Below are 23,608 nucleotides of genomic sequence, written 5' to 3'. Positions count from 1 at the left end.
ATAAATAGACACACAGATGACAAACCTATGAAAATTGGATGTAAATCATACGAGTTTGCACGATGAAAACTGATGTAACACAGAGACATAACGGATGGCACATGAGAAAAACGGTTCCTTTCTCAAGGATGTAAACATGGTCAGTATCACTCTGCACAGTCCCCACTGGGAGACATATTCACTAATGGACACCATTGATCGAGCAAAAGGATTCTTACACTCATTACTGGTTACTTTGAAAAGAAAAAAAAAAAGTGCACTAAGTTTCAATCTGAAATTTTATATTCATCACTCACCCCCTAAAATGCAGGTCACAGCAACATAGTAACAGTTAGTAAGGCCGAAAAAAGACATTTGTCCATCCAGTTCAGCCTATATTCCTATATTCCATCATAATAAATCCCCTGATCTACATCCTTCTACAGAACCTAATAATTGTATGATACAATATTGTTCTGCTCCAGGAAGACATCCAGGCCTCTCTTGAACCCCTCGACTGAGTTCGCCATCACCACCTCCTCAGGCAAGCAATTCCAGATTCTCACTGCCCTAACAGTAAAGAATCCTCTTCTATGTTGGTGGAAAAACCTTCTCTCCTCCAGACGCAAAGAATGCCCCCTTGTGCCCGTCACCTTCCTTGGTATAAACAGATCCTCAGCGAGATATTTGTATTGTCCCCTTATATACTTATACATGGTTATTAGATCGCCCCTCAGTCGTCTTTTTTCTAGACTAAATAATCCTAATTTCGCTAATCTATCTGGGTACTGTAGTTCTCCCATCCCCTTTATTAACTTTGTTGCCCTCCTTTGTACTCTCTCTAGTTCCATTATATCCTTCCTGAGCACCGGTGCCCAAAACTGGACACAGTACTCCATGTGCGGTCTAACTAGGGATTTGTACAGAGGCAGTATAATGCTCTCATCATGTGTATCCAGACCTCTTTTAATGCACCCCATGATCCTGTTTGCCTTGGCAGCTGCTGCCTGGCACTGGCTGCTCCAGGTAAGTTTATCATTAACTAGGATCCCCAAGTCCTTCTCCCTGTCAGATTTACCCAGTGGTTTCCCGTTCAGTGTGTAATGGTGATATTGATTCCTTCTTCCCATGTGCATAACCTTACATTTATCATTGTTAAACCTCATCTGCCACCTTTCAGACCAAGTTTCCAACTTATCCAGATCCATCTGTAGCAGAATACTATCTTCTCTTGTATTAACTGCTTTACATAGTTTTGTATCATCTGCAAATATCAATATTTTACTGTGTAAACCTTCTACCAGATCATTAATGAATATGTTGAAGAGAACAGGTCCCAATACCGACCCCTGCGGTACCCCACTGGTCACAGCGACCCAGTTAGAGACTATACCATTTATAACCACCCTCTGCTTTCTATCACTGAGCCAGTTACTAACCCATTTACACACATTTTCCCCCAGACCAAGCATTCTCATTTTGTGTACCAACCTCTTGTGCGGCACGGTATCAAACGCTTTGGAAAAATCGAGATATACCACGTCCAATGACTCACCGTGGTCCAGCCTGTAGCTTACCTCTTCATAAAAACTGATTAGATTGGTTTGACATGAGCGATTTCTCATAAACCCATGCTGATATGGAGTTAAACAGTTATTCTCATTGAGATAATCCAGAATAACATCCTTCAGAAACCCTTCAAATATTTTACCAACAGTAGAGGTTAGACTTACTGGCCTATAATTTCCAGGTTCACTTTTAAAGCCCTTTTTGAATATTGGCACCACATTTGCTATGCGCCAGTCCTGCGGAACAGACCCCGTCGCTATAGAGTCCCTAAAAATAAGAAATAATGGTTTATCTATTACATTACTTAGTTCTCTTAGTACTCGTGGGTGTATGCCATCCGGACCTGGAGATTTATCTATTTTAATCTTATTTAGCCGGTTTCGCACCTCTTCTTGGGTTAGATTGGTGACCCTTAATATAGGGTTTTCATTGTTTCTTGGGATTTCACCTAGCATTTCATTTTCCACCGTGAATACCGTGGAGAAGAAGGTGTTTAATATGTTAGCCTTTTTCTCGTCATCTACAACCATTCTTTCCTCACTATTTTTTAAGGGGCCTACATTTTCAGTTTTTATTCTTTTACTATTGATATAGTTGAAGAACAGTTTGGGATTAGTTTTACTCTCCTTAGCAATGTGCTTCTCTGTTTCCTTTTTGGCAGCTTTAATTAGTTTTTTTAGATAAAGTATTTTTCTCCCTATAGTTTTTTAGAGCTTCAATGGTGCCATCCTGCTTTAGTAGTGCAAATGCTTTCTTTTTACTGTTAATTGCCTGTCTTACTTCTTTGTTTAGTCACATTGGGTTTTTCCTATTTCTAGTCCTTTTATTCCCACAAGGTATAAACCGCTTACAGTGCCTATTTAGGATGTTCTTAAACATTTTCCATTTATTATCTGTATTCTTATTTCTGAGGATATTGTCCCAGTCTACCAGATTAAGGGCATCTCTAAGCTGGTCAGCTCCTAGATTCAGACCTTTCACATGTGCCGGCCAGTAAGGCATGCTGGATGTGAGGTCTGTGTGTGCAGGATACCACGGGCTAGTCGCAGGCTACATCATGCACACTGGTCACTGGCATGTGTGTGTGTGCAGGATACCACGGGCTAGTCGCAGGCTACATCATGCACACTGGTCACTGGTATGTGTGTGTGCAGGATACCACGGGCTAGTCGCAGGCTACATCATGCACACTGGTCACTGGCATGTGTGTGTGTGCAGGATACCACGGGCTAGTCGCAGGCTACATCATGCACACTGGTCACTGGCATGTGTGTGTGTGCAGGATACCACGGGCTAGTCACAGGAAACATCATGCACACTGGTCGGTCACTGGTATGTGTGTGTGCAGGATACCACGGGCTAGTCACAGGCTACATCATGCACACTGGTCACTGGTATGTGTGTGCGCAGGATACCACGGGTGTTATGATCTGGTGACCTTGGAGCCGCATGAAACTTTCTCTGGAGACGGTGGAACCTGTACTGACCGCAATCCTGAACTAACACAGCAACTAGAAGTAGCCGTGGGGTGTGCCTAACACTCCCTAGACACCTCGACACAGCCGGAGGACTAAATACCCCTATAGATGGAAATGGGAATGCTATCTTGCCTCAGAGCAGACCCCCAAAGGATAGGCAGCCCCCCACAAATAATGACTGTGAGTAAGAGAAGAATAGACACACGCAGGTAGAAAAGGATTTAGCAAAAGAGGCCACTCTAGCTAAATAGGAAAGGATAGGACAGATAACTAGGCGGTCAGTATTAAAACCCTTCCAAAAATATCCACAGCAGATAATACAAAAAGTTCCGCAATCTAACTAAAGACATGGAATGTATATCTGCCACTCCAGAGAATCCAGCAAGACTGAGAAAATACTGACACAATCTAAGCTGGGCAAGAAAACACAAAGAATAGCACTGAATTGTGAAGCACACAACATGTGTGACAAAGGGAAAAAGAACCAGACACTTATCTTTGCTGATTTGGCAGAAAGGCAGGAGGAACCAGGCAGAGGTCCTACACCTCCCAACAACAATTGACAACTGGCAAGGACTAATGAATCCTGCACACCTAAATACCCCAGTCAGATCTGCAATCAGCAGATACACCTGACCAGGGCTGCAACTCAGGGGCAACTGCATTACCACCTACAACCACCGGAGGGAGCCCAAAAGCAGAATTCACAACACACGGGCTAGTCGCAGGCTACATCATGCAGACTGGTCACTGGTATGTGTGTGCGCAGGATACCACGGGCTAGTCGCAGGCTACATCATGCACACTAGTCACTGGTATGTGTGTGTGTAGGATACCACAGGCTAGTCACAGGCTACATCATGCACACTGGTCACCGGTATGTGTGTGTGCGCAGGATACCATGGGCTAGTCGCAGGCTACATCATGCACACTGGTCACTGGTAGTCTGAGACACTCCCACCTGCTCTTAGAGGGACGAGCCCAGAACAGGGGGATGGCTCAGATTACAGACCACACTGAGCAAAGTGCTAGCTGGCAGCTATTTTACATACATGAAGGGCTGGGAACTGTGCCAGAAACTATGCATTGTGCATGCTTTGTGAATGTGGAAAGTTACTTTAAGACCATCTTTCTTGCAACATATAGGATACAAAAAATGGCAGCACTCAGAAGATTCAAGTGAGAAGAAAAAGTTTTGCCTTTATTAGGCCATGTGTTAAGTTTCAGTTTACCCAGAACCTTATTTAAGACAGCTTGAAAAAACTCCAGGAGGAACTGAAATGTTTCTGTAACCACATGGCTTAATAAAGGCTAAGCTTTTTTTGTTCACTTGAATTTTGGGCCTGCTGCCATTTTTTGCATCATATCTACCTGTGTGTTTGATAGAAATGCCTGGATTTGCATCCTTAGCTGCTATGGTGCAACGTCCGCTTTCTTCTACCTCTCTCAACATATAACTAGATTTCTATCCTGCTGTTGAAAATTTTAATGTTGAGGAGCGTGCATATATAGATTGATAAATTGCACTATATATATATATATATATATATATATATATATATATATATATATATATATATATATATATATATAATATATATATATATATATATATATATATATATATATATATATATATATATATATATATATATATATATATATATATATACTAGCTGTACTACCCGGCTTCGCCCGGGTTAATGACTGCTGTTAGCTAAATAGAATGTGTTAACAAAAATTTATTCTGCACGCAAAAACCACAAAACAAATAGATAGAAATGTAATTATTAAAAGGCAAAAACTAAGCTAATAGAAGAATTTCACAACATATATTAGCTTTGTTATACTGAGAATGTCTTTGTTGCCTATATTAACCAATCAGAGCTCAGGTTAATTAACTGTAGCAAAATAGAAGCTGAGCTGTGATTGGTTGCTATTGGCAGCCTGATAAATCCCCAGCCAACAGGAAGCCCTCCCCCCTGGCAGTATATATTAGCTCACACATACACATAATAGACAGGTCATGTGACTGACAGCTGCCGTATTTCCTATATGGTACATTTGTTGCTCTTGTAGTTTGTCAGCTTATTAAATCAGATTTTTATTTTTGAAGGATAATACCAGACTTGTGTGTGTTTTAGGGCGAGTTTCATGTGTCAAGTTGTGTGTGTTGAGTTGCGTGTGGCGACATGCGTGTAGCGACTTTTGTGAGATGAGTTTTGTGTGGCGACATGCGTGTAGCAACATTTTGTGTGTCGAGTTGCATGTGACAGGTTAGTGTAGCAAGTTGTGTGCAGCAAGATTTGTGCATGGCGAGTTTTGCGCGTGGCGAGTTTTGCGCGTGGCGAGTTTTATGTGTGGTGCGTTTTGAGTATGTGCAAGTTTTGTGTGAGGCAACTTTTGCATGTGGTGCAACTTTTGTACATGTGGCAATTTTTCTGTGTGTGCAAGTTTTGCATGAGGGGAGTTTTCCATGAGGTGAGTTTTGCACGTGTGGCGAGTTTTACGTGAGCCTAGTTTTGCATATGGCGAGTTTTGCATGTAGCGAGTTTTGCGCGTTGCGAGTTTTGAGTGGTGACTTTTGTGTTTCGACTTTTATGTGGCGAGGTTGGTGTGTGTGTGGTGAAATGTGTGCTGAGGGTCGTATATGTGTTCAAGCACGTGGTAGTGTGTGGCGCATTTTGTGTTTGTGTTCATATCCCCATGGTGGTGTGGTGAGTATCCCATGTCGGGGCCCCACCTTAGCAACTGTACAGTATATACTCTTTGGCGCCATCGCTGTCATGGCAACACAAGCCTCATTCATACATAAATAAATACACGACAAAGTTTACATAGTGGAAAATAAGGCCGTGATGTTTATTTTGGGTAACTCATAGAATGTCATAACAAACAAACCCAAATAAATAATCAAGTAATTAACCAATATTCCATAAACCACCAAACCATCCACCCAGAGACTGGGCGATTTTCCCACGAGCCTCGACTCATAGAGGCGAGGCCCCCCCCCACACTGCACAGCCATTTTTCCACTATGCTTTGCATATCAAGATTAAAGATGTCAACACCAATGTTAGATAAGTGAACTGAATCTTGCCGAAAAAGTCCAGGTAAAAAACCTTCAAGCTCAAGGTGCCTGTAAGAAAAACCATTAATTAAAGGAAAAAATTTCTCCATGCCTCTATTCACCCTTTTGCGAATTTTATCCATAAAGCTGGAATCAGGGGATTGCCATAACAACCTAGGTATGATCTCGGAAAATACGGAACCCGGAAGTGGAAAGGATTGCCTAAGATTAACCATATCAGTTCTCATTTTAGCGAGCAAATCCAGTGTTCTGGATTTTCCGAGATCATTACCGCCTATGTGAAAGATTACTAAATCAGGAAAAGGAAACAAAGCAATACAGTGCTGAAACTCAAAATTTAAATTATACCAACTCAGTCCACGGACACCATGCCAAAAAATTTGGACCAAGGATGGGTCGAAGGACAAATTCTCCGTATAAAACCTTTGTGAAGCTCGTCTCTGTGCCCAGAAAATAAAAGAGTGACCGATTATCCAAACTATTACCGGACCTGAAATAAATCAAAAATTAGTAATCATATAAATTGTGACGTACATAAAGCTTAAACCTCCCTGATTCCTATCTCCCAATTTTCTTAATTTGCGAATCACAGAGGCCAGCCCTAGAAGCTTCAGTCGCAGCACCAATCCGAAACGAGTGAGAGGAGATTCTGAGATGACCTTTGCCAATGGCTTTTAGACATTTTTTCAAAATAAAGTTAAATTGGAAGACTGTAGCAGGTGAACCGTCTTTATGAATAAACAACGGTCCGTCAGCAATTGCTCTGGCATGTAACCAACGCCCAATTTGAAAAACAGGGCAAATGAATGGATCAGGAAAGGAGACAATCTTGATAGTTGTCCCTCTGGCTAGCTGATCCGTCTTAGATTTCCTAATAAATAGTGTGAAAAAAACATCAAATAACCTTAAGTCGGACAACCTAAGACCAGACGGATGAGATTTATTGGCAGAAACCAATTCGCCTATTCTAAGCGCCCCAAAAAATGCCAAACAAAAGGCTGTGTGGAACAATAATGTTTCTTCAGAATTTAAACAAACCTGGCTTAGGGCCGAGCATAACTCTTTAAGTAGAGGTAAAGAAATAGGCCGTCTGGTGTCGGGTTGAAAAGTGCATTTCCTAAGGCCCTTTAAGAACTGTTTAACTGGAAAAAATGAGGTTAACGGCAATTCCCCGAAAAACTTGAGAAAAAATGACACACCCGCTAAATATTTAGACACTGCAGAGTAGGATAAACCTTGAACAACTAAAGACTCAGAAAATTTTAAGCCAGCTATGGCGTCAGCCATTTTAGGGTTAAAAGAATGTAAACTACAAAAATTCAGCCAAGCGAACCATGCGGCCGAGTAGCTGGCCCATGATCTAACAGACAATGATTCTTTAATAAAATGCGGGATCAAACCGAGATCACATCCCAGATTAAATGAGGGCAAGGAGTTTCTTCTGTATCCGCCTCTGGAACCTGCGAACGAAAAGTCGACCAATGATGTGCACATAGGGCATCAGTTGCGGAATGAAATTTACTTCTGCCTGAGCTTGCCTTAAGCCAAATGTTCTGCCTAAGGCAGGCCAGAACCAGATGTCTCAAGATGCTCGCTGCCCATTTGTTTCTGGATGACAAGGTGTTGATAGAGAAAATCACACCAGGGTCAAGAGAAAGGATGACAATTCTGGATTTCTGGAAAAGGGGACCCCAAGTAGAGATACCCAAAAAAATGGAAAAGAGTTCCAAAACCAACAGGTTGTTGGTAACACCAGAAGAGACCCAAGCGAGGGGCCAATCCTGAGCTATCCAATGTGATAAAAATAAAATGCCGCAGCCCGTGGAGGCCTGAACAGAGATCACAAATGGCAGAGAATCTGCAGAAGTGAAGGGCGTCTGCCAGCAAGATATACCGTTGTACTCAGAAAGGAATGACAGCCAGACCCTGGCGTCATCCTTTAAAGCAGAAACGATTCGTACATGGGAATTAGGAGCAGAAATGCCTCTTGTGGCGTCATAAAGCCGGCGGGAAAATGCTCTGCCAATTGGAATGATTCTGATGGCAAAATTCAGAAGGCCCAATAAAGACTGCAACTCTTTAAGGGTAGATTTTGGTTTGGAAATAAATTTAAAAAGAGCAGAACGCAGTTTGGTGATTTTTTCATCAGGGAGTCTACATTCCATAGCAGAGGAGTCTAGAATTATGCCTAAAAATTCAATTGTTGTAGAAGGCAAAACAGTCTTTTCGTGAGCAAGAGGCACGCCAAAATGTCTACACAGATCAACAAAAGAATTCAACGTCTTCAGACACTCAGGGGAAGAAGAGGGGCCTACAAACAGGAAGTCGTCCAAATAATGTAAAATGCCCGCCCCAGGAGAATTTGTTCCCAAAACCCAATGCAAAAAAGAAGAAAAACTTTCAAAGTAAAAACAAGATAACGAAAAACCCATTGGAAGACATTTATCAAAGAAAAAACAATCATGGAAATGAAAGCCCAATGAGGAAAAACCGTCGGGATGAACGGGAAGAAGACGGAATGCAGATTTAATGTCAGCTTTTGCCAATAAGGCATCCTGACCAAAGTGCCGCAAAATGTCAACTGCTTTGTCAAAAGAAGAGTACGACACGGAACAGGCTGAACTGTCAACCTCATCATTCAAAGAGGAACCCGCAGGAAAGGACAAATGATGAATAAGACGAAAAGAACCAGGATCTCTTTTCGGCACAACACCTAATGGAGAAATTCTAAAATTGACAAATGGTGGGGAGGAAAAAGGACCAGCTACCCTCCCGAGATTCAACTCACTCCTAATTTTATCTACTACTACCTCAGGATATAGAGCAACCGAATGTAAATTCTCAACAATTTGGCATCCAGCCCCCTTGAAAGGGGGAACGAAAAAACCAAAAGAAAAACCGTTAAAAAGCAGGCTACTGCTCATTCGGTCTGGGTATTGATTTAACCATGAAACCATATTTTCCACTTTCACTGGTGTCCGTGCTCTTTCCATTAGACTCCTTTGACACGGATGTAGCTGACTGCTTTTTAAAGCATTTGAAAGCGGGGTGCGTGTTCCCACAAAAGGAACACTCATGGCGAAAGCGGCAATTGGAGCTCCATTTACAAGAAGATTCATTGAAGGCAAAACAGAAGCCTTTCTTAGTGACGGGAGCAGAAGAGGATCTGGATGAAAAATGTCTCTGAGGGAGCATTAAATGTAACCATAAACCCACGTCTTTACTACCCCAGTGGACCTCGGGATGAACCGCCAGCTTTTGGCGGAAGGCCTCATCGTAGTGAAGCCAAGCAACTCCGCCGAAATTGCGATAAGCTTCCAAAATAATGTCTATATGTTGGAACAATTTGCTACACAGATGTGGTGACTTCTCACCAAGGACAGCCGAGTAAATAGCAAATGCCTGTAACCAATTGTTGAAAGATTTAAATGCACGTTTAGAATCCTCTAAATCAGGCTTGTCATCTTTTTTGTCTATCTTACTCGGCTGTTCTCTTCTAGGAAGTAAAGAAAACAGGTCCACGTAATGGTTGTTCCAAATAAGTTCCTTGGTGGAGGAACTCAAATGGAATCCTAACGGAGATAAGTCGCATGTTAAAGCTTCTTTAAAAACATTCTTAGGGACAGATGCAGACAGATCTATAGGAGGGGTGGAATGGGGACCAGAAGTAAGAGCGCTGCTTAAGGCCTCAGAAAGTACATTCTGAAAAATGCGCTTTATATCACAATTAAATAAAGACAAATGAGGATCAACAATCTCACCCCTTCCAGTGCTTCTGTCTTCAGATGGCGTCTCAGTTGCGCAGCCTGCGCTCGAGCCCTCCATGTTAGGCGAGCGCACCTGCGTGGATGAGGCAGGCAGGAACTCCGGGTCCTGAGCGCGTGCTGGCATAATCCTGGAAGTAGATGGTAAGGCAAAGCCCGCAGCCGCTGAGTGAGGAGAGCCGGTATTTGAAACTGGCGCTCTCACCGACAGACTCTTCCGGCCGCGACTGTTTCCGGCTTTTCCGGCGGCGCCTGATGACGTGGGCGGCGTCTCCTCGCGACGTCGCCGGGCATCACGCGATGGGCTCCGGGACCTTCTTGATGGAGGGAGGCGGGACTTCCTGCTGCTCTCCAGAGAAGGATGGCTGAGTGCGGGAGATGCCGGTGACGGGGAATAAGTTGTCCTGGGCTTCCTTTTCCTGGCGCTGCCGCGGTGGCTCGGCGGAGATAACGGAGGTAAAGGCAGGGGCTGCGCTGCAGAGCTGGGATCCGGCTGATGGGAGACGACTTCAGGAGCCGAAGTAGCAGGCTTTGAGGTGAGACAGGACATAAGCCATGCAGCACCGTCATCTTCAGCTGCTCTCGCAAGGACCTACTGCAGTAGGTTCTCCATTGAAATGTGGGGTCTTCTTTTCTTCACACGGTACCTCACAATGGTTGAAACCTGCCTGTACCTGGCCATAAATATCCCAGCGACCGCAAGGCAACGCACTGACAGCCAATTGTCAGCCGTTAAAAGACCGCCAAAACAGCTGATTGGGGCCGGATTTACCCAATAAAATACTAAATATAAATACCAAAAATACCCTTTTGGTTAGCAACCAGAATTAGCCAATCAGCTCTAGAGGCTGTGTGGCCATGTGACCCCCCCTATATTCCCTACGTAAAGTAGGGGGGGGGCTTCCATTCTTTAAGTCCCCCTTGTTCACATCTGGCAGCTGTTAATTTGCCTCCAACACTTTTCCTTTCATTTTTTTCCCCATTATGTAGATAGGGGCAAAATTGTTTGGTGAATTGGAAAGCGCGGGGTTAAAATTTCACCTCACAACATAGCTTTGACGCTCTCAGGGTCCAGACGTGTGACTGTGCAAAATTTTGTGCCTGTAGCTGCGACGCCTCCAACACTTTTCCTTTCACTTTTTCCCCATTATGTAGATAGGGGCAAAATTGTTTGGTGAATTGGAAAGCGCGGGGTTAAAATTTCACCTCACAACATAGCCTATGACGCTCTCGGGGTCCAGACGTGTGACTGCAAAATTTTGTGCCTGTAGCTGCGACGGTTCAGATGCCAATCCCGGACATACATACACACACATACATACACACACACATACACACATTCAGCTTTATATATTAGATATTGTGGCATGGCGACTGGTATGTGATAAATGGGCGGTATGTATCACAGAGATGGGTGGCCCTGTGATGGACGCCTGGGCATTTTGCTCAGCAGATCTACTGCTGGGGGATTTGTTTTACATTGGGAAGGCTTCCAGATGACTTGGAGATATGGATGGGTCCAGTCACTTACATTCCCACTACCCACCCAAAGAGGTGTGTCTGAACACCTAAGATGGTTGTGTGTTCGAGGACCTGCAGTGATGTCACGATAACCTGACTAGCCATGTGATGGGTACCTGAGAGTGGTTAGGGCTATGTAATGGAGGTGCATTTGGCATATGGGAGTGAGTGCTGGCTAGTCTTAGCCAGAGCAAGGAGGCCTGTGAGATACCTCCGGAGTGGACGGTCTGATAACCGTGAGTGATACTGACCGGGGTCAGTGAGACACGCCTGTGGGATGCCTCTGAGGATAAGAGGCATCCGGGAACCTGTGTGATGGACGCCAACAGGTAACGGACTGTAATCCGTATTATGCTGACCGGGGTCAGTGAGGGACTGTGGTTCCACTGTAGAGCCGAATGTGCACGGACGGTGTTCAGGCTGTTGCATACTACCAAGTTCCTGAGGTTGCGATTTATTCTGATATATATATATATATATATATATATATATATATATATATATATAAAAAAAAAAGACTGTTTTTTTGTAAGAAAATCATGCCTGTGTGCATTTATCCCATTGCCAAGCGAGTGTCCCCAAGACAACAGGCGGCGCTATCTCACTAGCATGTGTGTGTGTGTGTGGGTATGTATGTGTATATATATATATATATATATATATATATATATATATATATATATATATATATATATATAGTGGGGCAAAAAAGTATTGTCAGTCAGCAATAGTGCAAGTTCCACCACTTAAAAAGATGAGAGGCGTCTGTAATTTACATCATAGGTAGACCTCAACTATGGGAGACAAACTGAGAAAAAAAAATCCAGAAAATCACATTGTCTGTTTTTTTATCATTTTATTTGCATATTCTGGTGGAAAATAAGTATTTGGTCAGAAACAAAATTTCATCTCAATACTTTGTAATATATCCTTTGTTGGCAATGACAGAGGTCAAACGTTTTCTGTAAGTCTTCACAAGGTTGCCACACACTGTTGTTGGTATGTTGGCCCATTCCTCCATGCAGATCTCCTCTAGAGCAGTGATGTTTTTGGCTTTTCGCTTGGCAACACGGACTTTCAACTCCCTCCAAAGGTTTTCTATAGGGTTGAGATCTGGAGACTGGCTAGGCCACTCCAGGACCTTGAAATGCTTCTTACGAAGCCACTCCTTCGTTGCCCTGGCGGTGTGCTTTGGATCATTGTCATGTTGAAAGACCCAGCCACGTTTCATCTTCAATGCCCTTGCTGATGGAAGGAGGTTTGCACTCAAAATCTCACGATACATGGCCCCATTCATTCTTTCATGTACCCGGATCAGTCGTCCTTGCCCCTTTGCAGAGAAACAGCCCCAAAGCATGAGGTTTCCACCACCATGCTTTACAGTAGGTATGGTGTTTGATGGATGCAACTCAGTATTCTTTTTCCTCCAAACACGACAAGTTGTGTTTCTACCAAACAGTTCCAGTTTGGTTTCATCAGACCATAGGACATTCTCCCAAAACTCCTCTGGATCATCCAAATGCTCTCTAGCAAACTTCAGACGGGCCCGGACATGTACTGGCTTAAGCAGGGGGACACGTCTGGCACTGCAGGATCTGAGTCCATGGTGGCGTAGTGTGTTACTTATGGTAGGCCTTGTTACATTGGTCCCAGCTCTCTGCAGTTCATTCACTAGGTCCCCCCGCGTGGTTCTGGGATTTTTGCTCACCGTTCTTGTGATCATTCTGACCCCACGGGGTGGGATTTTGCGTGGAGCCCCAGATCGAGGGAGATTATCAGTGGTCTTGAATGTCTTCCATTTTCTAATTATTGCTCCCACTGTTGATTTCTTCACTCCAAGCTGGTTGGCTATTGCAGATTCAGTCTTCCCAGCCTGGTGCAGGGCTACAATTTTGTTTCTGGTGTCCTTTGACAGCTCTTTGGTCTTCACCATAGTGGAGTTTGGAGTCAGACTGTTTGAGGGTGTGCACAGGTGTCTTTTTATACTGATAACAAGTTTAAACAGGTGCCATTACTACAGGTAATGAGTGCAGGAAAGAGGAGACTCTTAAAGAAGAAGTTACAGGTCTGTGAGAGCCAGAAATCTTGATTGTTTGTTTCTGACCAAACACTTATTTTCCACCATAATATGCAAATAAAATGATAAAAAAAACAGACAATGTGATTTTCAGGATTTTTTTTTCTCAGTTTGTCTCCCATAGTTGAGGTCTACCTATGATGTAAATTACAGACGCCTCTCATCTTTTTAAGTGGTGGAACTTGCACTATTGCTGACTGACTAAATACTTTTTTGCCCCACTGTGTATAATGTATAATATATATATATATATATATATATATATATATATATATATATATATATATACACACACACACACATATATATACACATACATGCACACATCCATCCCCCCCTGGCACAAATTAAGGGACCACTGCAAAATTTTCAGTTTGTCTAATTTTTCTCTTTATAGGTATATTTTTGAGTCAAATGTAAATTGTTCTTTTACTCTATAAACTACTGACAAAATGTCAGTTTGTATTTATTTTCTGAAAAGGAGAAATGATCAAAATAACAAAAAAATGCATTGCTTGCAGACCTCAAATAATGCAAAAAAAAAGTTCATAATGATTTAGAAACAACAATACTAATGTTTTAACTCAGGAAGAGTTCAGAAATCAATATTTTGTGGAATAACCATGATTTTTAATCACAGCTTTCATGCGTCTTGGCATGCTTTCCACTAGTCTTTCACACTGCTTTTGGGTGACCTTATGCCACTCCTGGTACAAAAATGTAAGCAGTTCTTCTTTGTTTGATGGCTTGTGACTATCCATCTTCCTCTTGATTACATTCCAGAGGTTTTCTATGGGGTCCAGTTCTTGAGATTGGGCTGCCCATGACAGGGATTAGATGTGGTGGTCCTTCATCCACACCTTGATTGACCTAGCTGTGTGGCATGGCGCATTGTCCTGCTGGAAAAACTGGTCTTCAGAGTTGGGGAACATTGCCTGAGCAGAAGGAATCAACTGTTTTTCCAGGATAACCTTGTATGCGGCTTGATTCATATGTCCTTCACAAAAGATTAACCTGCCCAATTCCAGCCTTGCTGAAGCATCCCCAGATCATCACCGATCCTCCACCAAATTTCACAGTGGGTGCCAGACACTGTGGCTTGTACGCCTCTCTAGGTATCCGTCTAACTACGAGATGACCAGGTGTTGGGCAAAGCTGAAAATTAAACTAATCAGAGAAGATTACCTTACTCCAGTCCTCTATGGTCCAATCCTTATGGTCTTTGGCAAACTTCAGCCTGGCTCTCCTTTGCTTCTCATTGATAAAATGCTTTTTTCTAGCTTTACGTGACTTGAGCCCTGCCTCTAGGAGCCTGTTACGAACTGTTCTTGCTGTGCGCTTCACCCCAGCTGCCATTTGCCATTTTTTTTGTAGGTCACTTGATGTCATCCTGCGGTTACTGAGTGACATTCAAATAAGATGATGGTCATCCCGGTCAGTGGAGAGTCGTTTTCGCCCTCTGCCAGTCTGTACCTTTGTTGTCCCCAATGTCTGCTGCTTGACCTTGTTGTAATGGACTGCCGTCTTAGAAATTTTAAGGATGGAGGCAACATGACGCTCACTGTTTCCCTCTGCTAGTAAAGCCAGAATTGAGCCGGTCTTTTCCTCACTCAAGACTTTTCTTTTCAACTCTTTTGACATAGTCAAAAGATATTTTTTCAATCACATCAATTTTGGGCTATTCCTAGCACTTGTTTGGCCATCCAACTTGTCCTAATGCAAGAGGACTGTGAACACCGCAGCAGTGTATTTTATACTTTCCTTAGTTAAATAAGATTTGGTTCAGGTGATCACCTAATCAGAAGCACATTAAGTAGCATGAGGTGTACTCTGGTTGGAATTCCACTGACACTGGAATGGAATGGCTGTCAGACATGTAGAGAAGCTGATATTTATAAAACTCTGCAGTGGTCTCTTAAATTTTTGCCAGAGCTGTATATCAGGGCCAGACTGGCCATTATGGCAAATGCCAGACGGGCCAGTATTAGTTGTGGGCGGCTTTTTCCACTCCACACACATGCAAATCTTCCCCCTGGCACTCTTTCTGTTCTATTTAGATTCCTGTACTGCGCAGGGATTAACTCCAGTGGTGATCTGACCACTATCTTCTTCCTATCCGCATTCAGCATATGAAGGAAGGAGGGGATGACGCCGATGCAACCACTCAGCTTAATCATGCTTAGTGACTCAGCCATCCCAGGAAGAGCAGCCGACAGACCGTAGAGCAGCATGCTCAGGTGAGCTCCCAGATTACATGTCCCTCCCATATTCATGCTGTGATCAGAGCTTCTCCGAGTGTGAAACAGTTGTTCCCTGGCAGCTCCTGTCTCTTTGCCCGGCTGCTCCCCTCTCACTCCTCGTATCACTGTCCTGTGTTTATACACAGTCTGCACCAGACCGGAGATTTTTTGTTGCCTCCCAGCAGCTGTCTTCCGAGAACTGTGGTTTTAGCTAGGTAGTGAAAGGGTTAAATCTTCTCCCTTGGTGTAAATGGCTTTTACAAGCTGAAGATAGCGATAAGATGTGAAGAGGCCAGTGCTGTTCCTTATGACAGTCCTGCTCTCAAAATCCCCCAACATACATTAAGGGGAACCTGACTGCTGCCCTAGCCACCTAAACCAGGGTCATCATTGACACTCTGCAAATTTTGCGCAAGTGAACATTTTTCTACTTCTCTGGAAACATGCAATGAAGTCGCGTGTACCCCGACTTCACACTGCAAGGGAGGCAGCAGTGACACTGGTCGTTGCCAATCACAAAGTTTGCAAAGAGCTGGCGGTAATGGCACTTTTCAAAATCATGTCACTCACGCCAACTGGGTTGAGCTTACACAGGTTAATTCTAGATAAATCAATACCCCCTGATTATTTGGTCACCCACTGATTTACATTGTTAGATAACATGTTTAACCCCTTCTAAATCCATGTGTTCCCCCTTGTAAAATAATAACACCTATACTCACCTCTGGGGCAGTTCCAGTGGTGTCCGCACTGGCTCTTTCTGGGGTTGCGTAATATTGTTATGTCAAGGCCAATCACTTTTCGGATAAATCCAGACATCCAGAGGAAGTGAGAGCTGCGGCTGCTTTTTCACCTCCTTCGGATGTCAGTTATCTCCAAAGGAGGTGAGAGTGAAGCTGCCGCTGAATTGCCACAGTGATCGCCTAAAACTGCGCCGGCACCAGAGGGGAGTAAGTGTCATTGTTTTGCTGGGAGGAATAAAATAACAGAGATTGAGAAGGGGTTGTCTGAGTAGTGGACAACCCCTTTAATTTCACATTAATCATGAATCACTAAGTAACAAAAAAGGGCTAATGACAATGTAGAAAAAGGGTACGATACAGTCATGCCTTAGTCGTTTTTTGCCTATTTCCATTTTGATGATGTTCCTTTTGAGAATGCCCATTGGATGCTGGGATACTCAAAAAAGCCATCATCCAGAGGCAGAGGCTAAGGTCAGTGCAGCAGCCTCTGTCCCCACCCTGAAACAAAGTGTCATTGTCATCAGAGATGTCCATTTTAAGGGATGGCTAACCCCGGCTCTACAGAGCATGCTTAGGTTGTCAATTCCAATGTATGAGTAGTGGGATATTGTCACTGTGCAATATTCTTCTCAGTGCACAGTGACAGCGTGCAACCTGGCAGACTCTAATGAGAAGTAATGAGCTGGAAAGAGTGCACTGTCAGTGTGCATTGTGAAAAAAGAACTTGAAGAGCAGAGACCAGCCCTGCACATGATAGGGAGGTCACTTTCATGGGTAGGGCGGGCCCTTGCTCACTACGTTCCTTCTTTGACAGCTGGCTGTGCATCAGCGCACTCTGGATGTCAGTCTCACCTTTCTAATGCTATTAACCTGCAGATTAGCCCTATTTCTGCATGTACATAGAGTTATGTGTCCCTTTAAATTTCATATAGTGTTATTGTGGCTTCACAACAGTTTGTGTTCTGTAAATGTGATGTATATCGCCATCTATCCACAAAAATTGATGAACCTATCACATTCACTACATAGCAAGTGGGCCTGTGTGCTCTCCAATGCCAGGGATGAATCCGAGTCCCAGTCCGACCCTGCACACTATATACATATATAGTATATATACATATATGTACTGTATATAGACACTATTTAGTCCACTTGAGCTCCTATTTTGTTATTCGAGAGCAATGTTACAGCTCTCTGTAGAATTTCGGCTCCATCTTTTGCCTTTAATGAAAATTGCTTTTTGCAGCGTGCCCTTTCCTGCTAGACAGAAACCATGACTCCGGCATCTAATAGATTTGCTCTCCAGGGCGCACAGTGCGCAGCCTTTTACTTCCTAACATTTCCTATCTTTTAAACGTCTCTACTTGGCTGTGATAATACTATAATTAGATTAAATGTCATGCAGATTAATTAAACCATGTTCAAAGGCGAGCACTAAACATGATTTTCCTTATCTGGGACATTACTACGTTTTCAGTGAACTACTAATGCTATTGCTTGTGGTTTCTGGTGCATACAGAAACAATTGTAGTCATATTAGCCCCATGTTTGTAAAAAATAAAAATACAGATCAAATAATGTGAGCATGGACTGTAGTTCTGAATTATTATTATTATTTTTTTTTTTTAAACACTGGATCTTCCAGAGGCTACCAAGACTGACGCTGCTGTTGACATGGAGTTATGGAGTTCACACCAGATGTCGGTAATAACCCATCCAATTCACACAGGCAAAGAAATCAAACCATAGATGTCCATAAATTAAGCTGTGTAATAATGAGAAATGACAGAGAAAAAATATTTAACACTTGGACACATGAAAAAAGAAGTATAAAACGCCATGGAAAGTCATGACACCAGCTGAAAACTATCAGCGATTAGAAATCAATCCTGACATTTAGTGAAAAAAATTAGCTGGTTCAACTGATGGCCTATAAAGAGATGTCTAACTACAAAGGTGCCACACAAGAAACATGTCATAATGAGTAAAACCAATGAGTTGTCTCAGGACCTTCGCAACCTTATTGCTACAGAACATACTGATGGCATTGGTTATAGAAGAATTTCTAAACTACTGAAAGTTCCAGTGAGCACTGTTGGGGCCATAATCCGAAAGAACTTTATTTTTACCATAAACTGGCCACGACCAGGTGCTCCTTGGAAGTCTTCAGACAGAGGAGAGAGAAGAATTATCAGAAGAGTTTCCCAAGAGCCAAGGACCAACTGTGGAGAACTACACAAAGACCTGGAATCAACAGGTAAAATTGTTTCAAAGAAAACTAGTAATGCAATCAACCTACATGGCCTGTATGCACGCTCACCACGCAAGGTGCCATTACTGAACAAAAAGCATGTTCAAGCGCATTTCAAGTTTGCTCAACAACATTTAGACAAACCTGTGAAATATTGGGGGCATACAGTCTGGTCAGATGAGACCAAAATTGAACTCCCTGGATACCATAATACACACAATGTTTGGAGGCCAAAAGGCACTGCATATCACCCTAAAAACTCCATACCAAGAGTCAATTTTGGAGGTAGGAACATCATGGTGTGGGGCTGTTTTTCAGCATACAGCACTGACAAACTTCATATAATTGAAGGAAGGATGATTATTGTCAAAAATCTGCTGCCATTTACCAGGATGATGAAGATGAAATGAGGGTAGACATTTCAGCAAGACAATGATCCCAAACACACAGCCAAGGAAACTCTTAATTGGTTTCAGAGAAATAAAAAGCGGCTAGAAAGGCACAGACAATCATCTGAGGTGAATATAATAGAAAATGTATGGAAGTACGGTAACTAAAGCTCAGAGGTTCATAGAAGGAGCCCACAGAACCTTCAGGATTTGAAGAGTGTTTGTGTGGTAGAATAGGCCAAAAGCACACCTGAACAATGCATGCGATATACAGGAGGGGTCTTAAAGCACCAACAAAGGCTTTTGTACTAAGTTTTAAATACATTTCAATAAGCATATTCAATACTTTTTCTCTGTGTCATTTCTCATTATTACACAATTTATGGTTTGATTTCTTTGCCTGTGTGGATTGGATGGGTTGTTACCGACATCTGGTGAGAATTTTATGTCAACAGCATCTTTAGAAATACATTTACTGAGGAAATTGGTGACGTGTTCAATACATATTTCACCCACTTCTCAACCTAAAGCTTAAAGGGGGTTTTCCCACGAGCAAAGAATTTCAATCAACATTTTTTAGCAATTGATCTTTGAATAGTAATAAGTTCCACAATTGGATGGGTTTAAAAAAAATGTTCCTGTGGTGATACAGTCATTAGACCAGGTGATCGCAGCTGATTCTTTCTTTGAGGTAAAACATTACTTAAAAACAGGCAGGCATATGTTTTGCCTCACAAAAAGAATCAGCTGTGATCCCCTGCTGTCCTGTCTGTATACTCTCTTTTGCTTCCTCCCCTGTCCAGGAGCTGTGGTCAGTCTACGTTCACATTTGCGGTCTGCGCCGCAGCGTCGGGCGCCGCAGCGTCGGGCGCCGCAGCGTCGCTGCATGCGTCATGCGCCCCTATATTTAACATGGGGGCGCATGGACATGCGTTGCACTTGCGTTTTGCGATGCATGCGTCACTGCGGCGCACGCGTCCGGGCGCAGAGGACGCAGCAAGTTGCATTTTTGCTGTGTCCAAAATCAACCAAAAAAAGGACGCATGCGTCGCAAAACGCAGCGTTGTGCATGCGTTTTGCTGCGTTTTTGTTTGCGTTGTGCGTTGCGTCGCCGACGCTGCGGCGCACAACGCAAATGTGAACGTAGCCTTTGATCAGACCATGTCCCTGTAGGGACGCAGAGGCAGCCATTACACAGTGCACCTTTATAACATTATCTCAGCGCAAAAACATTTTATTTATTTATTTTTTTAACACATCCAATACTGGATCTTCTTAATTCCAAGATCTATTAATCCAATTTAGTATGCTTGTCGGAAAACCACTTTAAACTTTTTCCAGGCTGAAATAAAAAGTTTGCAATCGCTCTATGTGACTGCAGACTACCAAGCTGGTACAATGTGTGATGTGCACATTGTCGCAATTCCTCTGTATCCCCAATGCATGTGGGTAGTCCACTCCTCTTACTTCTCTCAATTCTCTATTGAAAGAAGCCAGATGAGACAAATCAGCATGTGACCAAATATATGTGGTCATGTGACTGCCCACTTACTCGGGACAACAATCAGGGGAATCCTGACAGTAAGCGCATTGCACATTGTCACAACTTGACAGTCTGCAGTCACATAAAGACTGCAGATTTTGTAACTTTACGACTAGTGATGAGTGAGTGTACTTCATTGCTTGGGGGTCTCAGAGTATTTGTTAGTGTTCGAAGATTTCGTTTTTGTTGACACAGCTGCATGAGTACATGTGGGGGTTGCTAGGGAATCCCCACATATATGCAAGCTGTCTAACAGTCGCAAATCATGCAGCTGCGGCTACTAAAACGAAATCTCCGAGCACTTACAAATACTCAGAGATCACCCGAGCGTGCTCGGGAAAACGCGAGCAACAAGTACATTCTCTCATCACTATTTACGACCTTGCAGTTAAGATACTAATGAGATTTCATAACTTTCAAAGCGACCCTAGCACATTGGTATGCAACACTAGCAGTTATCATAGCTTAGAAAATGGCAGGAGCTTCTACATTAATACAAAGCTACAGCTAAGAGCCATTTTTTAATTTTATTTATCTATTGCACAGACACCGGCTAATGAATACTCTGATAATTGTACGCCTGCTCTCGCTGCCATCACAGAGACCACACGTACGATGATGAGAGCAGTACTCTTATCACCCAGCGCCTGTTACTGGCGGTAACCTTTCTACTGCCGGTCACAGCTGCTGGCTCACACCCTGTCACCTGTATGACAGCATGGGATCCTCAGCTCTCTGACCGGCAGTAATGAACTTGCCGACGTTCAGAGCCAGTGTTACTCGCGCTGTCACAGAAATGACAGTGTGGGAAACACCGGATGTTACGGCTGCCGAATCCAAACAGTTACATGGATTTCAGGGGGAAGTCAGTGTTCGGTACAGACCCCAAACTTTATCATTCAGGTTCGCCCATCCCAACCATCTGAAAGTGGTTCGCCCATCCCAACCATCTGAAAGTGGCACTTTTAAGTGGCCCTTGCAGGCAAACAATATGACTATGTAACAGAAAGGTGCTCAGTGCTGCCCCTGCTTACACTGGGCCCTTAATCAACTGTACGCTCTGCAGAAAGCACCTAAAACATATCAATAGGTAAGCAAAATGCTATTTCTTGATTACTCATCCATATAAAGAACTGAAAAAATATAAAAATAAAAGTTTATATTACAGATAATTGTGGACTAACATATGACTAAGAATACCTTCTGACTCTGGGGACAATCCGAATCATCGGCGGTTCCATCTTCCTGTTGGTCGTAGGCTGGACCACCGAGGAGCCGGATCCGTTTCTCACACTGCTTTTTGGCAACAGTCAGCTGATTGATGTACCTTTTCATATTGCGCGCTCTCAGCAGATCAGCTTTCATGGCTGCTGTCTCTTTGCCTTTTGAATCTATTGAGAAGTCATAAAAAAATGATCAACATAAACTTTGCAGTTAACATAAATGTAAAATGTCTATAATCACATAAAAGGCTAATGAGGAAAAAAAACATGTACGGTATATAATAAATGAAAAAAGTTCATAAATTGAGATTACACCTGATCAGAAGTGCCAATACATATAAAATTGGAAGGTCTAGAATGAATATGGACCTTTTTCTGTAAGCTCCTGGCCGGATACACGAGGTTCAGTCTGGTCAGCACACGCAACAGTGCTTATAACTTTTACATAAAAAAATGATTTCAACCAGGGCTGTGGAGTCGGAGTCGTGGAGTCGGAGTTAGTTTTGATTGGAGTCGGAAGAAATGTACCGACTCAGACTCCAGCTTTAAAAAAAATGTATTAATATTTCATAATTGAACTTTCATATGAATTTTATAAATGTTACTCAAATATATATGTTCTATCAAACTACGAACAACAGTGATAAGCAGTTCTGCTGGAGATAGAGACATTTCTTACTTCTTGTATGTCACTGTTCTCCACTGCCCTTATCTAATCTTATACTTGGTTAACCTCATGCTGCCCCAACCCCCCTACTTACAATGTATAAAAACTGAAAGTGAAAATGTGTTGCAAATTCTTAGTAGTAAAGCTCCTCCTCTAGATTAGATGTTTACTAGGTGTGCGTCTTCCAAGCATCTCACAGCTGCTACTCAGAAGAGGAAGACTGTAAGAAATATTATCCTTTCAACAAACTTTGCATCAGTTAACTGTGAGTACATGAGGAATAACAGTATTACTGACCACTATATTAGTTATACGACCTGGCAATAATTTTGTACAATTGTTTTTAGGAAAAACAATTGTCAATTGGATTGTGAATGCAGAATTAAAAACCTGAGAATGTCAAAGAAGCGTCACACTAAATCAGCTGTATTTGAACAATTCACCATCACTCAAGATAGAAAATATTATGTCTGTCAGTGTATGACAAATGATCCAGACGAAAACAAAAGCTGTGAAGCCAAGATCAGTGCATATTCAGGCAAAGATAAAAATGCTCCTACCAGAGCTTCTAATCTAAAGAGACATTTACAGCGCTTTCATCCAGAAGTACTGAAAGCAGTGGATGAGAAAGACTGCATCCAAACCAATGAACCAGTGCCCAGCTCTTCCAACCAAACAAAGGAGCAGAGAACTTTGCCGCCATCAGTTGCAAGAAATTTTGTCAGTGACAAAGTTACTGTGACAATGACAGTAGATACATTAAAAAAAAAGATCATAGAGATTGTTGTAAAGGATAGTGTGCCTAATTCATTATTTTCACGACCAGCTTTTATGTGTCTGAATGGGGAAATGGCCCGCAAGCTTGGTGTTTCTCTGGAGAGAGAGAGTATTAGAAAATTAGTAATCGAAGAAGCTTTTAAACAAAAGGAAGAACTTAAAAAAACTCTCAAGGGGCGCTTTCTGTTTCTTAAAATGGATGCCTGCACACGTCACAAAGTGAACTATTTTGCCATCAATGTCCGATTTGTTTGTGACAAAAATGAAACAGTTACCAAGACATTGGCAGTAAAAGA

At 42.7% G+C, this 23,608-nt stretch overlaps 1 protein-coding gene across 4 annotated transcripts in view; it reads right to left on the bottom strand.

Moving 5' to 3' along the window:
* The window catches only part of SNX25 (sorting nexin 25), a 285,932-nt gene that overhangs the window by 48,965 nt on the left and 213,359 nt on the right, over nt 1–23,608 (bottom strand). For all 4 annotated transcript variants that reach the window (XM_077279603.1, XM_077279604.1, XM_077279606.1 and 1 more), the window contains one exon: nt 21,846–22,036. In XM_077279603.1, coding sequence (XP_077135718.1) covers nt 21,846–22,036 — 191 coding nt within the window. The remainder of the gene's footprint in view (nt 1–21,845; nt 22,037–23,608) is intronic.

This window comes from Ranitomeya variabilis, chromosome 1, assembly GCF_051348905.1.
Source record: "Ranitomeya variabilis isolate aRanVar5 chromosome 1, aRanVar5.hap1, whole genome shotgun sequence".
NCBI classification, from domain to species: Eukaryota; Metazoa; Chordata; class Amphibia; order Anura; family Dendrobatidae; genus Ranitomeya; species Ranitomeya variabilis.
Note: the sequence above shows the minus strand (reverse complement) of the source record. Positions and strands in the feature narration are given on the sequence as shown.